This window comes from Budorcas taxicolor, chromosome 11 (genome assembly GCF_023091745.1).
Source record: "Budorcas taxicolor isolate Tak-1 chromosome 11, Takin1.1, whole genome shotgun sequence".
Taxonomy (NCBI): domain Eukaryota; kingdom Metazoa; phylum Chordata; class Mammalia; order Artiodactyla; family Bovidae; genus Budorcas; species Budorcas taxicolor.
Window position 1 is genome coordinate 10,100,444 of NC_068920.1, and position 22,033 is coordinate 10,122,476.

Here is a 22,033-nt window from a genome sequence, read left to right on the forward strand (position 1 = left end):
TGGACAACTGGATTTCCATACTCAAGGATGAAGTTCTCCCCTTACAAAAATAACTCAAAATTGATCAAAAACCTAAATATAAGAACTAAACTATAAAACTGTTAGAAGAAAACACAGGAGTAAATGTCCAGGATCTTTGGACTTGGCAATGGGCTCTTAGATATGACACCAAAAGTTCAAGATAAAAACAAAAAAAATAGATGAATTGGATTTCATCAAAATTGAAAAACTGTATGTGTCTAAGGACATTATCAAGAAAGAGACACCGGAAACCAACCTTGGATTAAGGGCCACCCACGATGCACACAGGCTCAGGAGTGCTGCATTTGCACACAGGCTCAGGAGTGCTGCGTACTCACTGCTCTGAGCCGCGTACACGTGCGCCAGAGGCTGCTCCCGCCCCTACGAGGGGGCGGACTTCTTCCTGCGGTTCTCGCTGTTGTCCACTGCTGTGTGCAGCGCCGAGCAGTCAGAGAACCGCACATCTCAGCACACCTTCGATTCTCAGCTCCTTCAGAAACAGACTCTACTGTTGCTTATGTTTCGGCTTATGTTCTTTTTCTTAACCTTATGAGAAATGAACAACCTCCTACGTCCCTGCACCCCCTTTCAGCCCTATCACTGGGGACACTTATCTTTAATTCAGTATCATAGTTTAAGGTGGGCTCTGGAGCCAGGGTGCTTTGCATCTTTACTAGACTCTTTGGACGTCAGTTTTCTCATCTGTGAAATGGAAATAACAATGGAAACTGCATTATGGTGCTGCTGTTGGGACTAAGTCAGCTCATCCACATAAGGAACGTAGCACGATGCGGGCACTCAGTAAGCGCTGGGTTAGTGCTGATGGCACAAACCCACACTATTCTTATTTCTGGTAATTACCCAGAAATATCAAGTGCCATTCTAGCTTGTCCTTGAATAGCAGAGAGACTTACTCAGTTCACATCCTCTCATCCAACGCCTATCATGAAGTAGGAAGATAAGTCATAGAACAGAATTTTGCTAAAATATATTTGCAATTCCAGTAGTACAGTCTTGAAAGTACCCTTTACTTCTAATTTTTAATCAAACTTTCACCCACCATAGGTCACTGTGTGCCGTGAGAGCCTAATATCTGTATTCCCACAGTTGCCAAAACACTGTGATTGGTTTGGGGTATAAACAGGGAGTTATAGGTTTGCTTGGGTCCAAGTGCATGCAAAAGTAATTTCAGAAAGCATGTTGAATTTGCCAGTATTTGACTGCTGAATTGCTGTTCAGTCGCTCAGTCACATCGCACTCTTTGCGACCCCATGGACTGCAGCATGCCAGACTTCCCTGGAGTTTGCTCAAACTCATGTCCATTGAGTCAATGATTTAAAATAAGTTAAAATATGAGATGCCTGCATTCTCGTTTTTCATGAGTCAATTATTCATGGCATGACTGGCCACTTAACATCAAAAACCTATTTAGTCATGGAGTTTTTTACTTGAATCTGGTCTCCAGATTACCATTTTGTTGGCACATTATCCACTTACGATTTATTAATGAAATAGCCAGTTCACGACATGTTGCCATTAGAATTCCAGCCACAGCATTTGAGGAATCTAGCTCGATCACTCTTGACAAGCAGCAGGTCTTCCCAAAATACCACAGGAAATGAAAGTTCTTAGAAACCAGGGCTTTTGTATGGGAATCATCATAATAGCTAATTTCCTAATGAAACTGGCCAGGTTGATGTCTTCTAGTTACATTTGAGAAAAGCCGCTGTGTTGCTTCTTGAGATTTCCGGGGTTGGATGATCTTCAAAGGGAGACAAGGGACACCCTGAAAACATGAGACATCTGCTCGTCCTGAAATGTCCAAAGAAACCTGAAAAGACTCAGACAACCAGCCTGTTCCCCTGAGCAAAGACAATGCCTCCAAACCATCTTCCAACTCTTTTCCTCCGGAACGCAGCAGCAAGCAAGAAGTAACTATAGGAGGGAACTAAGGAAAACTCTGGTTAATTGCTTTTAGAGAAATAGGACCCTCCCCCCAAAAGTGAAAGACAACCTACAGAATGGGAGAAAATGCTTGCAAATTATAAATCTGATAACATCCAGAATACATACAGAACTCCTATTATTCAACCACAAATAGACAAACAACCCAATTACATAATGGACAAAGGATTTGTATAGCTATTTCATCAAAGGTAAACAAATGGCCAGTGAGCACAAAAAAAGATTCTGAACATCATTAGTCACCAGGGAAATGCAGAACAAAACCACAATGAGACATTAGGAAAAACATCAGGACAGCTAAAACAATAATACAAAAAAAGCAACATAACAAACGTTGATGAGAAACGTAGAGAAATCAGTCGGAATGTAAAGCAGCGGACGTGGCGTGGTAGTCTCTCAGCCGTGTCTGACTCTTTGCAACTTCATGGACTGTAGCCAGCCTGTGGAATTCTCCAGGCAAGAAACTGGAGGGGATTGCCATATCCTACTCCAAAACAGTGGAACCACAGTGGAAACCAGTTTGGCAGTTCCTTACAAAGCAAAACAGTTACTACACGATGCTGCAATTTCACTCCTTGGTATACACCCAGAAGATTTTTTAAAAGGGGCTCAGACACTTGTGCCCCAATAATTATTTCAGCATTATTCACAACAGCCAAATGACCCAAGTGTCCATCAACCTATGAAAGGTTAAAACAACATATGAAAGGATAAAATGTGGTATGTGCATAAAGTAGAATATTATTCAGCAGCAAAAAGGAGTGAAGTTCTGATGCATGTTATGATACGGATGAGCCTTGAAAACATTGTGCTCAGTGAAGAAACCCAGAGCAAAAGGCCACCTGTTGCATGATCCCAATTGTATGAAACATCTAGAACAGGCAAGTTCATGAAAAGCAGAAAGATTATCGGTACAGAGCCTGGGTGGAGTGGGGAGTTTGGAGTTACTGCTTAAGGATTAGTGAGTTTCTGTTTGGGGTGATGAGAAATTTTCAGAAGTAAAAATAGTGACATTGCATAGCATTCTGAATGTAATTAATGCCACTGAATATAATTAATGCCGTTGTGTACTTACAATGGTTGAAACGACAGATCTTTTGTTACAGAGATTTTACCACCATAAAAAAAAAAAAAAAAGATTAACTAGAGGGACTTCCCTGGTGATTAGAAGATAGGATTCCACATTCCCAATGCAGGGACCCGGGGTTTGATCCCTGGTGAGAGAATTAGATCCCATACGCCCAGCCGAGACCCAGTGCGGCCAGGCAGAGAGGTGGATAAATATATTTACAAACACAACCTGAGTTCTCAGGAAGTTTGTTTCCCAAAAGAAGGTGGATGATGTTCGTAGAGGAAAGAAAAGCCATTAAATAAAACCAAAAGGAACTACTTCTCTAGGAAAATGCTCAAGCTACTTCGATTAGTCTTGAGGTAACCCTCGATATTAATTTTCATCTGAAACACAAAATAAGGGGCAGCTGACTCTTGAGAGTCCCTGGGACTGCAAGGAGATCCAACCAGTCCATTTTGAAGGAGATCAGCCCTGGGATTTCTTTGGAAGGAATGATGCTAAAGCTGAAACTCCAGTACTTTGGCCACCTCATGTGAAGAGTTGACTCATTGGAAAAGACTCTGATGCTGGGAGGGATTGGGGGCAGGAGGGGAAGGGGACGACCCAGGATGAGATGGCTGGATGGCATCACCGACTCGATGGACGTGAGTCTGAGTGAACTCCGGGAGTTGGTGATGGACAGGGAGGCCTGGCGTGCTGCGATTCATGGGGTCGCAAAGAGTCGGACACGACTGAGCGACTGAAATGAACTGAACTGAACTGAATTGAGGCAAAGAAGTATGCAGCTGGCTTAACTGCCTAACCCCGCCACCCCCCCCCCCCCCACACACACACACCCGCCGGAAGCCTAAGCCTATTTCTCTTCTGCAAGGGGTGAAGTGAACACTCCATTCACGACCCTTAGAGGTCATGCTTGCTGTCGATGCTATATCTGCATATCTCGTTTTAATAGCACCGCCTCCTCCTTAGGCTCACAGTAGCAATGTCCTGTTTGCAGTAAACGCCAGATTAGCAGGGAATCATATTTCTCTTCGCCAGACGGGCCCCTATCCAATCCACCGCTGGCGCTTTCACCATCCTGAAGACCCAGGCGAGCGCCGGCCAGCTGACCTTGTCCAGAGGGCGACGTCCCCTCCGCACCTGCGATTCCCGCGCGCGGCCGCCAGATGGTGCTGCCTCTTCGCGGACTAGGATCAAAGCGCCGCTGGACCCAGAAGCTCCCCCGACCTGCGAGTTTTCAGAGGCGGGGTCGCACCTTGATCTCCCTTCCGGCCCAGCACTTCCACTCCACACCAGGGTCTGGACGGCTCCCAGGCTGGTTGCCTGCGGCTCCACAGTCACCAGGAGGCCCGGCTGTTTTCCTTATTGGTCCTCACAGCACCCTGGTGGCTCAGTGGTAAAGAATCTGCCTGTCAAGTGGGAGATGCAGGTTCCATCCATGGGTTGGGAAGATCCCCTGGAGGAGGAAATGGCAAACCAATCCAGTATTCTTGCCTGGGAAATCCCAGAGAAGGCTGGCAGGTTATACAGTCTATGAGGTCGCAAGAGTTGAACACGACTTTGCATAAACAACCACAGCCTCATGGCACCAAAGACGTGAACAACCCCCTCCCAAGGGACAACAGGGTCAGTCACCCCCCCCCCCCTTGGAAGGTTACCCCGGAGTCCCTGCATCCGCCTTTCTTAGTTGCAATTATCTCATGTGACTCAAAGAGGATTTGGGGACATCATCTCAGTCTGACAAGAAAGAGGGAAGAAAACTAAGTCAGATCTCATCTTTGAGGACATTCTGGTACATTTGGAAATGCCTCCACAGCTTTTCCCTCAGGTAAAGGTCATTCTAAAATGAAAACGAAAAAAAAATAAAATGAAATGAAAACGGCCCCCAGCACCTCCCAGGCTCACAAGATAAGGTGGCCTGTTTGCTGCTGGCATGAGGGCATGCCACGCATAGAGAGACCACGTCCTCACTATGAACCCAAGAAAGACAGCAGCCTCGGACAGACCACCCAGACGCTGCAGACGCTGCAGCTGTTTGCATCAGGAATGTTATGCTCGAAGGGGAACCAGCCTTCGCTCTCTCAGCCCGTCCTGAAGGTGAAAGAGTTAGTCACCCAGTGGTGTCCAGCTCTTTGCAACCCCATGGACCCTCTGTCCATGGAATTCTCCAGGTAAGCGTACTGGAGTGAGTTGCCATGATCATCTCCAGAGCATCTTCCCGACGCAGGGATCAGACCTGGGTCTCCTGCATTGCAAGCAGGCTCTTTACCGTCTGAGCCACCAGGAGAGCCCCAAGGGCCATCCCGGGACACCAGAAATCAAGGCAGAGTTTGGGAGGGGGTCTATAAATGAGGTGGTGCAGGCCAGAAAGTGCTAGAAAGAGAGAAAAGAGACAATTGGCCCAAAGTGCCCACTAGCAGCCCTCCCGCACACGTCTGCAGGCTCCAGTTCGGTGTCTCTCTGCTTTCCGGGGATCTCCTTGGCCTTGAACCTGCCTGTGCGCCCTTTACCCCCAGCCTCCCCAATAAGAACGTCAGGCCAGACCACAGAACAGCGCCACCGCCTAAAGGGTCACACACGGCGCATTCCCATCAGCACAAGGCCCCTTACAATCACACCTGCCCACCAGAAACCCGGCAACCACCAACCTGCTCTCCGTTTCTAGAATCTCATCTCGAGAATGATACATAAACGTGATCGTTCAGGGGGGACCCTCAGGGATTGGCGATTTTCCTGCAGCGTATTTCTCTGCAAATTTGCCCCAGCTGCTGAGGCCCCGATCGTTCACCCTTTTTACGGCTGAGTGTTCTGACCCTGAGTGGGCCTAGGGGCGGAGGCGGCGGGAGGGGCGGACACGGCGCACCCCCTTCCCAGAACGGCCATCCCTTCCGCTGCCTCGGGGCGGAGCCCCCCGGTCCTGCTGCCAGGGGCGAGGACAGGGCAGGGGCGGGGCGAAGGGCGTGTGGGCGGGGCTTATGCCGGGGCGGGACGCCGAGCGCGAGGAGAGGGCCAGACAGGTCGGGGGCGGGGCTGCGCTCCGGACAGAGGCGGGGAGGGGCGTGGCCTCGGCGCTCGTGGGCGGGGCATGGGCGGGGCCTGCGGAGCGCGTCCGCGTTGTCCGCTCGCGACGCCTGTGAGTGCGTAGTCCGCGCGGCCGGATCGTGGCGTGGGCGCTGGACGTTCTCCCAGAGGGAAGTCTCGTCCTGCCGGTCGTCCTCGGGCGTTTTGGCCGAGGTGAGTGTCCGCGCTCTCCGGGGGCCGCTTCCCGGGGCCAGGGTCTCCGCGGGCTTCCACCCGCGCGTGCCCGAGCTTCCCCCTGCACTTGCGAGGCCTGGGGCGCAGGTGTGCGCAGGCCCCTCGCTGCCCCCAGCCGCTGCCCTCGGCCCTGGACTCGGCCCGCGCTGACCCCACGCCTGGGCTCTCGGGGTTCCGGCTCGGCCTTTGCCCCGGGTGCCAGGACCCGAAACTCAGCTTCTCCAACCTTAGTTCCCTGAGAATCTCAGCCAGAAAATCCAAGAAGTGGGACATGTATGTGGTGTGTGCTTCCTGCGCCGTTCTTTATGGTTCCAGGGGGGATGGAGGGAGCCAGGGAGAGGAGCGGTCGAGGAGGCTGGAACGAAATAGAGTGCATAAAGGGTGTGAGCCCGTTTGGTGTGGGGTGATGTATGTAGTTTAACAGCGGAACGCTTCTGTTTCCCTGTCGGCCTGATAAGGGCGCCCTCTTCACAGAAGGAGACAGCTCTCCCTGCTGTGGCGCAAGGTCAGTAGGGAAGTGCTGGACAAGTGGCCTGCTTCTTGGGCCTCAGTTTCTCATTCTGTACAACTAGGAGAATTGGACCCCACGAGGAGTCAGAACTCCGAGGCCTCCAGCGGCCTGGTAGGTGATGTAACTAGGTACACTGGACCAGGCAGAGCGATAAGGGGATGCCTCCCCTGCTGTCAGCACTGAAAAGAAAGCTTTTCTTCCTAAACTAGACTGTCTTTGGTCCCTGACCCCCGGGACCTCAGGAGAAGGTGCTCCCTGAGTCTGCAGCCCATCACTCTCCGGACATGCTCCGGGGGCTTCTGCCAGGCTCAGGATAAAGTCTTCACTCGTGCACTTCTGACCCGCCCAGCCCTTGGACAGAATCTCCCACCACCCAGCTCTGGTGTAACCGCATGTCCACCGTGTAGGCTCTCTGAGCTCCCCAGGCCAGTCCCAGCGCTGCCTCACGCTTGCTGTTCCCCTGCCTCAGCCTGCCCACGGCTGCACGTCGAGCTGCCCACCGTGTCTCCCCACCTCCCTCAACATTTGTTTCCTCTTCTAGGTCACTGGCATCACTGAGAGTGACCGTGCCTGAGAGCTCAGGGCCCCCTGCACCCAGGACTAACAAAACAGCACACCTTCCTCTCGGCAGGATTCAGAGAGAAGAATACCCATCTTCCTGGGACATGGCAGGTGACTGTTAGCTATGGGGGAGTTAAACTTTGTTAAATGAAAAATTTATTAGAAATTGAATACTTTGTTATTAAAACTCCAGACAACACTCGTGTATAAAAGTTGTTTATAATGTGGACTGCTACCTGGAATTATCTTGTTTTGTATTTTCTTGTTTTATTGTTCATTTCAGCCCCACCAAAATAGAATGCTTATCTTGTCTTTGCTTTGCCTCCAGCCTCTGGGATGACCCCCTGGGACATAATAACTGCTCAATCAATAGATATTGAGTGACTGAGCCCCGGGAGTGACCGTGGTTAGAAATGCCGCATGACGCATGCATCCCATTGTGACATCTTTTTGTTCAGCACCGTAGCATGAAAATCCTTGCATTTCATTACATAAAAATTCACGTTATTTTACACATATGTTGTACGTTGAAAGTGAAGTTGTTCAGTCGTGTCCGACTCTTTGCAATCCCATGGACACCAGGCTCCTCCGTCCATGGGATTTTCTAGGCAAGAGTACTGGAGTGGGTTGCCTTTTCCTTCTCCAGGGAACTTCCTGACCCAGGGATCGAACCCACGTCTCCTGAATTGTAGTCAGACGCTTTACCATCTGAGCCACCAGGGAACTGTGGCACTGCTGACATCTGGGGCCAGAGAGTGCTCTGCCGGGGGGTCCTGACCCGAGCTGTGTTCCGCAGCAGCTGTCTTCCACGTCCCAGCAGCACCTCCCTCCAGATGCCACAACCAAGACATGTCTCCAGATGTTGTGAAACACTCCCTGGGAGGTAACACTCCCTGGTTGAGAACCATCACTGTGGATGTTTCATTTGTATCCTGTTTCCTGTTAAGCCCCCAAGTTCCTTTATAACAAATGAGTCTGAGACATTAAAACTGTTAATCATTAATTTCACTCGTGCATTTCAACCTTTACACTCTGCTGAGTGCCCCAAAGCTCTTTGCTTCAAACTGACATTTATATTTTCTCCTTAAGGGCCTAAACAGAATAATATGGATTAAGAGTTTAAATATTTTAGTCTTAAGAGGTTCCCACAGAAAATTTAAACACATCCCTACAGCTGCCTTCTGGAAGGAACTGGCACGCGACCTTGGAGAATGTCCTGAAGGAGGACAGTGCAGCTCCAGCTGCTGCTGCTGCTGAGTCGCCTCAGTCGTGTCCGACCCTGTGCGACCCCATAGACGGCAGCCCCCCAGGCTCCGCCGTCCCTGGGATTCTCCAGGCAAGAACACTGGAGTGGGCTGCCATTTCCTTCCCCACTGCGTGAAAGTGAAGTCGCTCAGTCGTGTCTGACTCTTTGTGACCCCGTGGGCTGCAGCCTCCTAGGCTCTTCTGTCCATGGGATTTTCCAGGCAAGAGTACTGGAGTGGGGTACCATTGCCTTCTCCGTGCAGCTTCAGAGACTGTTGGTATGAATGACAACCGCCAGGCAGTGGATGGAGCCTCTGTTGCTAGGCTTTCCACTGAAGCTGGGCTTCATGCAGGCCCTGCCTCCCCCTGGGACTCAGGATCTGATTTTTTTTTTTTTTAATATATCTTATGTGTCAGTTTTCAGTGGAGAGGAAGGAAGCAGAGCTGTGTGTCAGCGACTGACCTGCCAACAAGGGGTTAGCACGAAAGATGAGTCACAGGAGTTTCTTATTCTGAGCTTAGGCCACATGGCTGAAACATCCCGTAGTGGATAACCAGAAGAGATTGGGCTTTAAAAGAATGCAGTCGTGTTATTCTTGGGGAATTGTAACTTGACTCCTGTGTTGGTAAACTCAAGCAGTGGTGAACTGATACAGCCAGGTTCTGAAAATGCTCCTTGGTTTACCGCCGTCTCCCACAAAAAGCGTTGGTCTTTCTCACTTAGCTTCAGCCATTGTGTGTGTCCTCCTGTCAGCTTGGTCCTTGTGGAGCTTTGACAGAGGAATTATTCTTCAAGAGAAATGGTTTCTTGTCTGGATTTAGGTAAGAAAGTGCTCATCGTCTACGCACACCAAGAGCCCAGGTCTTTGAACGGGTCCCTGAAGGACGTGGCGGTGGCTGAGCTGAGCCAGCAGGGCTGCACCGTCACCGTCTCTGACCTCTATGCCATGGACTTTGAGCCCAGGGCCACAGGGAAGGATATCACTGGTGAGTCATAAATGCTCTGGGTTGTTTTTTTAAAAAACTTTCTTGGGGACTCTCCACACTGTTCCGCACGGTGGCTTCACTGTACACTGGCCGCACGAGGGTCCGCTTTCTTCCACGTCCTCGGCAGCACTGGGTGTCTTGTCTTGCTGACAACCATCCTGACCGGCAAGAGGTGGTGCCTCGCCATGGTTTTGCTTCGTGCCCCTGATAAGCAGTGATGTTGACCGTCTTTTCACATGCCTGTTGGCCATCTGTGTTTTCCTCAGAAAGATATCTGTTCAAATCCTCTGCCCATTTTTAAATCAGATTGTTAGGAGTATTTTTTGCCTTCTTGGAATTTTTTTTTTTTTAGTTAAAAACAAGTTTGTAAACAAAACTCATCATTGGAGGTGACGTACAATTCTCATGTCGAAAAGGTCTGCGGCGCACGGCTTTTCCCGCAGCCCCAGCCAGCCAGCTTCCCGGCTCCCACAGGAACCGGGGTCTCCCACCGCCTCTGCGTCTTTCTGGGGCGAGTTTGTGCCGTCTCTGGGGGCACCTAAAGCAGTTAACAGAATAGCGGCTTTTCTCTCCGCTTTTTAAAAGTGGGAGCACGCGTTCCTGTATGTCGCTTTGCGTGGTGCTGTCCCTCCTCCTGCCGTTGTCTGCAGGTACCGCGGCTTCAGCAGTGCCCGCTTGCGCAGTTCCGGCTGCTTCTCACTTTTGCTGTGATGACAGGACCGCAGCAAAAGTGGTGGCCGCGTGCTCTCCCACGCGTGCGAGTGTGTCTAGAATGGAGTTGCTGGGCAGAGGGAACGTGTGTTTTGAATTTTCACAGACAATATCGAACTGCTTTCCTTGAGTGCTGCACCAGTTCTCTCTCCAACCCACAGTGTTCGCAAGTGCTCCTTTCCTTGTTTCACGGAGTTTTTGATAACTGCCAGTCGACAGGTGGGAAACGGCCTCTGGTGTAGAGTTTGAAGCATGAATTGTAAACGCATTTTTACCCAATTTATTTGTAGTTTCGGCTTTGCTGTGCTGGCTTCTGTTTACTTTTGCTTAGTTGCTAATTTAGACCTTGCGTTTTGTGCCATACAAACTCTATGCTTATTTTTTGAAGGTGCTATAGTGTTTGGCAGGTTCCCTTTTTTAAAAGTAAACACGTTCTCTACTCAGAGTTTATTTCAGTGTGTGATGTGAGGTGTGGATCCAGGTTTTCCCAAGTGCGCACTCAGCTCTCCTCCCCACTTATTACATTATCTAGCTATCTGCCTTAGAAAGCCGCCTTGGTCGAGCCCTGAATCCCACGCGTCTCAGCGTCTCTGGCACTTTGTCTTCCGGTGTTGTCTTCCTGGCCCTGACTCAGGACCGCATGGCTCTCGTTATTTCGGCGCGTCGTGTACCATCTCCGAGAGTCAGGGCACCTTCATTTGCTTTACTGTTTTTACAGCTACTTTGACTTTCCCATAAAGATTTTTTGAATTAGCTTCCCAGATTGTGGACTGAAAAAATAAAAAGCACAGCACGCCAGCTGTGCTGTGCTGAGTCGCTCAGTCGTGTCCAACTCTCTGTGACCCCAGGGACTGTAGCCCACCAGGCTCCTCTGTCCATGGCCTTCGCCAGGCAAGAAGACTGGAGTGGGTTGCCATGCCCTCCTCCAGGGGGTGCTCCCAACCCAGGGATCAAATCCAGGCCTCCCGCACTGTGGGCAGATTCTTTATTGGCTGAACCACCAGGAAAGACAGTTGTGATTAAGTTTTGTTCGGGATAAAGTGAGGACTGTGGCCTGGGAGACAGCCTCTCAGCTATCTCTGGAACTGCTCCAGAGAGCTGGAGGGAAGGTCAGGATGTGTGGGATTCAGGTGAGAGGGGGCATGTAGTCATCAGGCACACATTTTGGCAGAAGGCTGCTGCTAGTCGTGAGGAGCAGGTGTCACCATTAGTGACTTTAGTGCTTTAGAGATATGAGGACTTGCAAGAATTGGGCTCATAAAATCTTCGGAAAATACCTATCTGAAGGCATGGTTTCTAGCTTTTCCTGGAGCATAGAGTGCCTCATTCCTGATCTCCACCCTGAACTCCTTCCAGGGGGTGCTGCAGATCAGTGGCTACAGCAGCTTGTGACTTAATCCCTGTAGAGCAGATGGCAAGCTCCAGCCTTTAGTTGGCAAGATTCTGAAGGTAACGGATTGTTTACAGCGGAACTCTCAGTGCCACTCCCTGCTGTTCCAGCAACAGGCGTGGTTCCTCATGTGTTCACGTTCTTTTACGATCCTCCAGGTGTATTTACGAGTTTCCTTCATGCAGATCTTGCGTAAATCTTACTGGGTTTTGTTCTCTGCGTGAAGAGGACTGATCTGTGCATGTCTGTGTGCACGCGTACATGCGGCCACTACGACTTTCTGTTTGTAGTTTTAAGCCAATTCTCTGGGTCTTTCCTGATACACAGTCAAACCATCTGCAACTAATAATTTCACCTGTGCCTTTCCAGTAATTCCCAGTAAATTAAATACCTTTAGGTCCCTCCTGTTTGCAATTGTGTTAACAAGACCCCAGATTTAGCATTTAGTACTGGTGGTAATGGTTGTATCCTTGCCTCTCCTTGTCTTTCTCTTTTAATAAACCAAACAGCTCTTCTCACTGAAAAGCAACAGAGCGGGGTCTGGGGAGGCAGGGAGTACTGTGTGATGGGGCCACTGGCGTTCAGGGAATCTGGTGAGACACGGGCTCTGCGGAAACAGCATTTCAGGTGTGGTGAACAGTGGGCAGAGGGTGAACTCTTAAGAGCCCCTTCACACACCCTCCTTGGCCTGCGGCCCCAGGGTCAAGCAGGCAGAACTCTTTGGTGTGGCTCATGGTAGGTCTTCCTCCAGATGTTAACAAAGCACACATTCCTGTAGAGCTCAGGAGCCCTGTAGATACAGGGACGAATGGGGATGCGCTCTGTTCTCTGGAGCTTTCAGGAATCTTGTTAGCGACTGTTGCGTCGTGGCGCATGTTATAACTTACCAGTTCCCATGTTGACTCAGCTCTGTCTCCATCTTCTGTTTCAGTCTCTGAGTCGGTATGTCTGCATGACTCTGGATTTCTTGTCTTACTAAAAAAGTGCATCCACACCCACACAGATAAAAATAATCCCGTTTCCCTGATATTTGCAGACCTTTGCTTTGCTCTGTGCTTTTAAATTTCACCTGGAGTACATGTGGCCCACGCACACACACTATCTGTTCGCCACTCTCGGGAGCAGAGTCCGCCGTGGGCGCCACACCTGGGGGCGGCAGCCTGCCTGAGACACAGGCTCTCCCCCTTGGGCTCTCTGCTCAGCACACAGCCTCGCCGAGCTTCTGAGAAGGCAAGTGCCGGGGAGTCTGGGCCCCGGGATGCTCTCGGCCGTGGCGCCCAAGGGTGGGGCCGGCTCTACTTGGGCCACCCTGCAGGTCTGTGTGCTGGGGGGCCACCATGAGCCCCCCACTCCTCTCTGGTCGCTTGGGAATTACCTGGCCCCTCGTGTTGTTATGAAAGATAGAAACAGCCTGTTATGATGAGGTTAGAGCCCAGCGAGGTACAAGGAGACCCTCAACCACTGGTGACCGCTGTTAACACTGGGCACCAAGACCCACCGAGGCCTCGTCTTTCCATTTAGGGGGCCCAGCCCTGCTGCTGCCTGAGCCCACCCCCTCAACCAGGGCTGCTCCATAATTGCTGAGGCCACAGCTTTTTCAGAGCCAAATCGAGAAAACGGCTGTTTCCTGCATAAACCATGTGCCCCCACCGCAACCCATGTGCACGCAGAGCTGAGCCCCTGTGGCCGAGCTGCAGCCGGGCCACGTGCGGCCCCCGGCCTCCTGCCCTGACCCTCGGCAGCTCCCCGAGGCCCTCCTCTGGCCAGCGCAGCGGTCCCCTCTGCCTCACCCACTGGAGCCCCCTCCCCTCCAGTCCTCTAGACCGCCTGTGGAACTCTTGCTCCGTCGTCAAATCCCCGGGGCGCTTTGCTTGCCTGCTGCCCACGTGGGCGAGGCCGCCACGTCGGGGCTGTGGGGTTTGTGTGCCACGGGGCTGCCCTGAGCTCGCTGCCCTGTCATGCTCCATGTTAACCGTGTGGTTATTTGTCCCTCCTGGACTCTGGCTCCTCGAAGCTGAGGACCCTAGCTGTTCCTCTGTGTCCACAGTCTGACCCCAGGGCCCGTGCCCAGGTCAGGTCTCAGTGGCCTTGCTGGGGGGCGTCCAGGCAGCAGTGTCGCTGCAGGGCTAGTGAGCCATGGACGTCCCCCTGAGCGAGAGCCTTTGTCCTGCTCCCCCAGGCACCCTCTCCAACCCTGGCTTCTTCAACTACGGCGTGGAGACCCACAAGGCTTACGAGAAGCGGTCTCTGAGCAGCGACATCATTGAGGAGCAGAAGAAGCTTCAGGAGGCCGACCTGGTGATATTCCAGGTTGGTTTTGCCTCTCGTTGCGGTGCTGGCTGTGCGCAGACCCTCTCCCGAGACGCTGCTGGCCGTGGTGTGTGGCCCCCAGCGCGGGCTCCCTTCCCGCTCTGGGGACGGATCGCTGCCTGTGCCCGTCCCTTTTCCCTGACACTGGCATTGCACGCGGTCTTGGGGCCTCTGTGGGGGCCACAGTGGCTCCAGGGAGACCTCCCTGGTGCTGTGTGGAGTCGGGCTCAGCTCCTCGGAACCTCCAGGCCCGACTCCCAGACGCCGCGTCTCACCCCAGACGGGGAGAGGAGCAGGCTCCTTCCCACACCCTCCCCCTGGCCCCGTGGCTGGGGTCACGGTTCTGCTGCCCCAGAGCGGGCTCAGTCAGGGGCCCACAGTCACAACGTCACGGGGACCCAAAGCCACCTGCGACAGCCACCAGGATGCTGTCAGCCCTGCCCGCCCAGCCCGCCGCCACCGCCACTCCGTACACCTCAGAGCAGGGCAAGAAGCTGCCCACGCCTGCGGCCCCAGGGGGCACCCGCCTGCCCAGGCCGGGGAGGAGGCGGCACCCCCGAATCCCCAGGCGGACGGACACCCCAGCGCCCTCTCCTGCTCCCCCGCAGTTCCCGCTGTACTGGTTCAGCGTGCCCGCCGTGCTGAAGGGCTGGATGGACAGGGTGCTGTGCCAGGGCTTTGCCTTCGACTTCCCCGGCTCCTACGATGACGGCTTCCTCAAGGTACGACCCCCAACCCCCAGGATGAGGGACCCTTGTCCACCAGAGAAGGAAGGGGCATCTCAGCAAGTCCTCTCTGGTTTGCCTTTGTTAACCAAACTCCCACAGAGCACCATCCGTGTGCAAGGCTTACACGGGTGAGAAAGCATGGTTCCTGGGGTCACAGCCCTTTCCTCCAGCAAAGGGTGCAGGATGTCCACGTCCGGCAGCGTGCTCGGCCAGAGGTCCGGGGACGCCTGCTCCACAGCGTGGACTCGTGCCTGGCCACGCACCTGTTCGCCTCTGAGCGTCTGGACCCACCTTGAAAGCAGGATAACCTGAGCGGATGGTGGACCCAGCTGCTGGGCAGCATGTCGTAGCTGTGGGCTTCCCGTGCGAGCAGACGACGGTCAAGTTCCAAAAGCCTCAGAAAACAAGTGTGCACAAACAAAGCGCTGAGACGTGAGAGGCGTCTCAGGCCGCGAAGAGACGCCGCCCTTTGCTGACCAGCCCCGGGAGCCCGGCCCTGCTGGCCGCAGGCGTCGTGCACCCTCCCAGCCAACCCCCTGCACCCACGCCTCCGAAGCCCGCTCCCCCAGCATCAGGCCCGTCAATGCTGTCCATCCGGCCCACTCCCTCTGGCTGTCCCTCCCCCGCCCCGTCGGATGTCACTGTCACCTGCCGCTGGGCCGGACAGAGATGGGAGTGTGTGTCTGTCCGTTAGGGGAGGGGCAGGGGAGCTGGCCTCGGTTTCCCTCCAGTCACTATTGATGACCCTCCCTGGGGTCCACGCCCAATCCCGTGCGTGCTGTCCTCCACAGGGTAAGCTGGCCATCCTGTCCTTAACCACAGGCGGCACGGCCAGCATGTTCTCCAAGACTGGGGTCAACGGAGACTTCCGGTACTTCCTGTGGCCCCTCCAGGTATGCCCCCCAACACACACACAGCTCTCCCAGCTCCTCCCAGGTGGGATGGGGGCCTGAAGGCCAGGCCGTGCTGACTCCCCTGGAAACAGGATATCATAAGCTCTTAGCCTTTTGGATGTTTTACTTGGCAGCCCTGGAAAGGCTGGCTGATGGAGAAAACACTGTGATTATGAGAACCTTTGATGCTGTTTGGCCAGAGGTCAAGCCGAGCCCGGTTGGCCCATGTCTGCTCTCGGTAAACAGGAGCCCTGAGGTGGCTCCATGTGTCATGAGCTTCAGTTCTTCATGCTTTTAAAAATTCTTCACCTTTGTTTCAGTTTGCAAAAGTACATATGGGAACAAAGAGACTATAAAAAATAGAAATTCAGTTCTCTTAATGCCCTTGAAAACAATCACTTTCAATGATTTAATGTATTTCCTTACAGCCCATATATATTCTTTTTAAAAAACTATCCACGTATTTATTTGGCTGAGCCAGGTCTCCACCAGGGCATGCAGACTCCTCAGCTGTGGCGTGCTCACCCTTAGCTGCAGCACATGGGACCCAGGTGCCTGCACAGGGCTCGAACCCAGGCGCCCTGCACGGGGGCACGCAGTGCCGGCCACTGGACTGGCTGGACCAGGGAGGGCCCTGTATTCTTACACATGCACGTTTTATGACTCAGCTTACCATATTTATTTCTTTTTTTACATGAACAGTGCACCACAAATACCGCTTCACATTTCTTGTTGTTTACACCTAATGCGTATCTTGAGCAGCCTTCCATGGTGGCACATGTAGCTGGAATAAACTCATTCAGGGCTCCCTGGTGGCTCAGTTGGTAAAGAATCCGCCTGCAATGCAGGAGACCCTAGTTTGATTCCTGGGTTGGGAAGATCCCCTGGAGAAGGAATAGGCTACCCACTCCAGTATTCCGGCCTGTATAGTCCATGGGGTCGCAGAGTCTGGCACGACTGAGCAACTTTCACTTTCATGAATTGCCATAATTTACCTAAGCAATCAAAACTGTAAAACTTAGTGTGTGACTCAGCAGCAGAGATTAGAGAGCTGTGTCGGAGCCTCCCAGCGCGCTCTGCCCCCCAGGAGCGGCCAGGTCCTGAGGCTGCAGGGCAGCGCCTGCATTCTCAGCTCGCCGGTGGTGGGAGGTTCTCTGAGCTCCCTGGAGGCCAGCTGCGTGCGTTCCCCGGGTGACTGAGTAGCGGGTGGCTTCTCACCGCGCTCCCCTCTTTGCACTGTAGCACGGCACGCTGCACTTCTGTGGATTTAAAGTCCTTGCCCCTCAGATCAGTTTTGGTCCTGAAATGGCATCCGAAGAAGAAAGAAAGAGAATGGTGGCCTCCTGGGCGCAGAGGCTGAAGACCGTCTGGGAGGAGGAGCCCATCCCGTGCTCGCCCCCGTGGTACTTCGGGCAGTGACGGGGCCACGCCACACTGCAGGGGCCATGCAGGAGGTGTGAGACGTGTAATGCCACACAGGCGCGTGTAATAAAGGATGTCACAACAGCCAGGGTGTGACTGTGTCTCCGGGTCCTGCGGGCCGGCTCCCGTCCCCCGCCAGCTGTCCCAGGGTCTCTGGCAGGTCCTTCTCCCAGGCCTGCTTTTCGTTTCTCGTGCCTTTCATTCCCCTTTATTCAGCCTTCGCAGGTCATGTCTGTAGTTTTGGCATGAAACTGGATGTTAGGTATTTGTTTTTCTGCAGCTCGACTGGACTTTCTGGAAAGTCTAGGAAAATGTCATCTGTTCACAGCCTGTGTTGCAGCGCTCTGTTCACACTTCTTGTGTCTTTTTCTTTTTCTATCTTGAGTGTTAGGTTTTAACTGAGCACGACCCAGCGTATCTTTCCAACCCCTGAGGGCCGGTCACAGTGAGGGCGCCGGCCTCAGTGAGAAGGCGTCCGGTCAGCGTGCAGAGCCCCGGGAGCGGGCCTGGCGCGGCCCGGGCTGCGGGCACGCGTAGCGGGAGTCTCCCCGCCCCCCGCCCCTCCTCTTCCTGGTCGTCGTCACTGCCCAGGACGGGCCCCTCTCGGCCCCCCACCCCACCCCGCGCCCAGCTGCGCCTCCCGGTCACACGCCCTCACCCGCCTCCTCCCTGTCCACCCCCCGGCCCCCCAGGCGTCTTCAGCCTCTCCTCCACCCTCATTCTCTTCCTCTTCACCTGATGCACCACCAGATAGCGCCCCGTGTCCTCAGCTCCCCTCGCATCTTCATCCCTCTCTCAGAGCTGTCGTCTTCGAGTCAGATTGAGTTTTCAGGGTCATTTCTTTCTGACTTTCTCGACACCATTTTCTTCAGGCTTCTTCAGAGCGTCCCCGCGTTTTTCAGCGCCACCGTCCCAGACCCTCTCTGGGGCCGTCCCCCCAGGTGCCTGCTCAGGGTCCCCTCCAGACTCCTCATCATCCCTTTCGAGCCTCAGTTCTCTCGAGATCGCTCTCCTTCGACCGTTGGAACTGGCTTCTTCAGACGCCCTTTGGGCCCTCTTCCTGAGCAACTTTTTCAGACACACCTTCTTCAAAACCTCCCCCATCTCCTACGTTGTGTGTCTTTCACGTGTCAATTCTTTAAATGCTGTGCTTGCTGCAGCTTCTTCAGCCTTCATCCTGGTGTGCTCGAAAGATGGAGCTTGAACACTGACTGCCCTTGTGGCCTCAGGACACTGAAGTGACCCTCGTTCTCTTGGGGTCTCCTCAGCCTGGTCCCATCCTGGGACAGAGGTGTGAGAATGACCAAACGTCCTTCCCGTGGAGGGTTTGAATCTAGCCACCAGCCTCCTCTGTGTCCTTGGGACACAGGTTGTGTCTGGACATCTGTCCACGAGGAGGCGCTTCCTAGCTGGCCCAGAGCGTGGACACACCCCTCGGAGGTTTCCTCTGCCCCTTCGCGCCTGTGCACCGTCCTCAGAATCCGCCTCGGTTCCCTCTGCCCCTTCGCGCCTGTGCACCGTCCTCAGAATCTGCACGACAAAGCAGCTCTGGTGACGCTGGCTCAGTCACAGCTCAGTCACAGCTCAGTCACAGCTCACTCGGGACAGTCCTGCGGCTTTTATCGAGAGACCACTTCCTGGGGAGCTTGCACCTCCCCTGAGCCTCGTTCTGCCCTTCAGTATCCAGGCCCTCACTTCTGATTTCTTCTCCATGCAGAGATACTCCTGATCCACAGATCCCCGCTTCAGAAAATGGCAGCGCCATCTCCTGTTAAGATCATCTCCTTGGTGGTCATGCTGCATTGGATAGAAAGGGTGTGGAAGGCTTCGCTGCGATGTCTGGGGACAAGCCAGTCATCAGCCCGAGGCCTTTCTCCCCTGCTCCCCTGCTTCTGAGGTTGGGGGTTTGGGGTTTTCTCTGCAGAGGTGTCTCGGCTTTGCTAGCACCATTGTGTGTGTCTGCAGAGGAACCTGACCGACGTGCCATCACGGAGAAGCCAGGTAGCCTGATGTGCGGAGCTGACATCTTCAGCAGTGTCGGGGAACCAGCCTTCTTTCCGGGGGTGTCATTGGCTGCTGCCCAGGAGATGGGTTTCTCTGCTGGGATCTCCTGGGCTCACAGCCACTCAGGTTCAGAAACCTGGCAGAGGTCGGGGCAGCAGTGAACAGAGGCCCTTTTTGAGACATGACGTACAGAGACCCCACAGCGAGGTCATCGTGGGGAAAGAGGAAATCTGAGCCGAGTGCTCGGCCCAGCAAGGGTCCCATTTGTGGGTCACACGGGTGCTTCTGCAGAGTTTCTGGCTGAGACTGAAACCCTACTGAGACTTCCGGTTCCTTCTGGCAGATGGCAGATGAGATTTCTCTAAAGGCCTCCTGCGGCGCTGCCCCCAGAGGCTATTTAAGTCACAAGAAACACACTTCTAAAAACACATCGTGGGAAATGGGGAAATGTCCGAGTGTCCGCCCACCAACGCACACAGCAGCCTCGTGCCATAACAGCGAACAGCTAACGAGCTGCTGGCAGCAGAACGCACAGGAACGCGGGCCTCCCCGGCCACATGCTGATGCCAGTGCCCTGTGTCGTGAGCGCTCTGTCACCAGCGCTCTGACACCAGTGAAAGTGAGCGACGTCGCCCAGTCGTGTCCGACTCGTTGCGATCCCATGGCCTGTAGTCTACCAGGCTTCTCTGTCCATGGGATTTTCCAGGCAAGAGTACTGGAGTGGGTTGCCATTTCCTTCTCCAGGGGATCTTCCTGACCCAGGGATCAAACCCAGGTCTCCTGCATTACAGGCAGATGCTTTACCCTCTGAGCCACCAGGGAAGCCCCAGTATGATACCAGTATTCCAACACGAAAAGAAGCGAGAGACCAGACCCTGGGTTTGTGCACTGTGGGCAGCTCAGTTGAGACCTTGCATAGAGAGGGCTTCCCGTCAGAAGGAGGCCCTTCTCACAGGAAGACAGGAAGCTGAGCTGTCTCCGTCTCAGCTCTGGGTAGAAGAGTCTCTCCTGCACTGTGGGGTCCTGGAGTGGGACTGATTCTGGTGGCATCTACGGAGCAAGGGGAAAAATCTAAAGAAATTAAGTGGCCCCAAATGATAGCTCAGTTGGTAAAGAATCTGCCTGCAGTGAGGGAGACCCCGATTCGATTCCTGGGTAGGGAAGATCCCCTGGAGAAGGGAAAGCCTACCCATTCCAGTATCCTGGGCTTCCCTTGTGGCTCAGCTGGTAAAGAATCCGCCTGCAATGCAGGAGACCCCAGTTCGATTCCTGGATTGGGAAGATCCCCTGGAGAAGGGACAGCCTACCTACTCCAGTATTCTTGGGCTTCCCTTGAGCCTCAGCTGGGAAAGAATCTGCCTGCAATGCGGCAGACCTGGATTTGATCCTTGGGTCGGGGAAGATTCCCTGGAGAAGGGGGAAGTCTACGCACTCCAGTCTTCTGGTCTGGAGAATCCCATGGACTGTACAATCAAATGGGCTCACAAAGAGACACGACTGAGCAACTTTCACTTCACCATGTCCTCAGTAGAGGAAGAAGTCAACAGATTTGCTCCAGAGAAAAAAACGTCATCTTACGCCTGTGAGGATGCTCCCTGAGCAAGTCTGCCTCACAGAAACCCCCAAATGGCCAAATACATGCAGAGACTGCACGAGATAAGAATCAGCAGAAACACCAGGTGGTAGATTTTACCACCCAGGAGCTTCAGATATCGCTGCTATGAGATAGATAACACAAAGTAACAGCGTATAAAGTATTTAAAGAAATGGAAATGGAATCAAACCTGAGCAGCAGACAAGAGACACTCAGAAGTGACCAAATGGATCTGAAAAAATAACTCAGCAAATAGGTGAAACAGTAGGTTAGACACGGATACAGAGAATGGGTGTATGCACTTCAGTCATAATGCTGACTGTCACAGAAGATCACTTGACTAAGTGCACAAACACGCAAATGCAAGCTCATCTGGAGACTCTACTGAGGTGGTAGGATGGTAATGGAATGTCCAGAATAGGAGTGTGATGGGAGGGGCACACAGGTCTTTACTGACCTTTGGGAAATCAGTCTATGACAGCTATATATTCAAAATCATTTAAGAAAGTAACAATAGCGTCAGTCTAGGTATTCACTGTTGTAAAGCCTCCTGAGGGAATGAGCTGAGAGTTGCTTTTTCAGAGCCTGCCGTGGGGGCCCCAGGGGTCGGGTGGGCTCTGAACCATCTAAGATGTGACTGTCTCAGTGGACTAAGCCCAGAGGCCGTGCTAAGTCCAGATCTGATAGTAACCCCCAGATGGCCGGGTCAGAGGCACGATGCTGATAGGCAGTTCAGACTTCCTAAGCCCCTCACCTCTTAGGGGTTATAAGTGAAAACCCCCAGAAAACCACCAAGAATTTTGTGCAGTTTCGGTAGAAGTGGGGAGCCCAGTGAATAAGGGCATTTAAGGACCCAAGGGATTGACTGGAGGAACACGAAGGATTCGTGCCCGAAGTTGGTGCTGCAGGTGGCCCGAGCTGCTGCTGGAGCAGGGCCCTGCCAGCCCGGGCCTTTCTGTCCGCCCCTCCGCTGAGGACTGTCCTCTCCCGGCCCACGGCCCCTCAGGAGAGAGGAGGGTTCAGGGCCGGCAGACAACCCAGAGCTCACAGAGGCCCCCCTTTGGCAACATCCGTATGGGAGCCCTGAATAAATTCTTCAGGAAGAAGAAAACCATCTTTCCAAGAGGTGGCAAGTTTAGAAGCATGGGTTATCGGAGATGAGGATGAAAAGCCTTGACAAGAACTTTACCTGATTCTCAAACTCCTTGGAAGAATGACCTAAAACATATTTGTGTTATGTATTATCTTTTTAAGGTCTGGTGCAGAACAAGAATTGATGATGTAATTGCATTGCTCTGTCCCCTGGCCCAGCGTTTGGCCTTTGGCACGGCCCCTGGCATGGGGGGTATTTCCCATTCCACCTC

The 22,033-nt window shown here is 53.2% G+C and overlaps 1 protein-coding gene across 2 annotated transcripts; it reads left to right on the forward strand.

Annotated features, from left to right (window-relative positions):
* Nucleotides 1-6,146: 6,146 nt before the first annotated feature.
* Nucleotides 6,147-17,150, forward strand: NQO2 (N-ribosyldihydronicotinamide:quinone reductase 2). 2 transcript variants are annotated; one of them, XM_052648626.1, is made up of 7 exons: nucleotides 6,147-6,292; nucleotides 7,366-7,496; nucleotides 9,453-9,617; nucleotides 13,898-14,028; nucleotides 14,637-14,750; nucleotides 15,548-15,649; nucleotides 16,892-17,150. In XM_052648626.1, exons 2-7 carry the CDS (start codon nucleotides 7,490-7,492, stop codon nucleotides 17,066-17,068), a joined length of 696 nt encoding a protein of 231 aa, XP_052504586.1. In that variant the 5' UTR covers nucleotides 6,147-6,292; nucleotides 7,366-7,489; the 3' UTR covers nucleotides 17,069-17,150. The 2 variants fall into 2 exon arrangements, with proteins under 2 accessions (XP_052504586.1, XP_052504587.1); XM_052648627.1 differs by having other exon boundaries at nucleotides 15,579-15,649; nucleotides 16,892-17,137.
* Nucleotides 17,151-22,033: the final 4,883 nt, after the last annotated feature.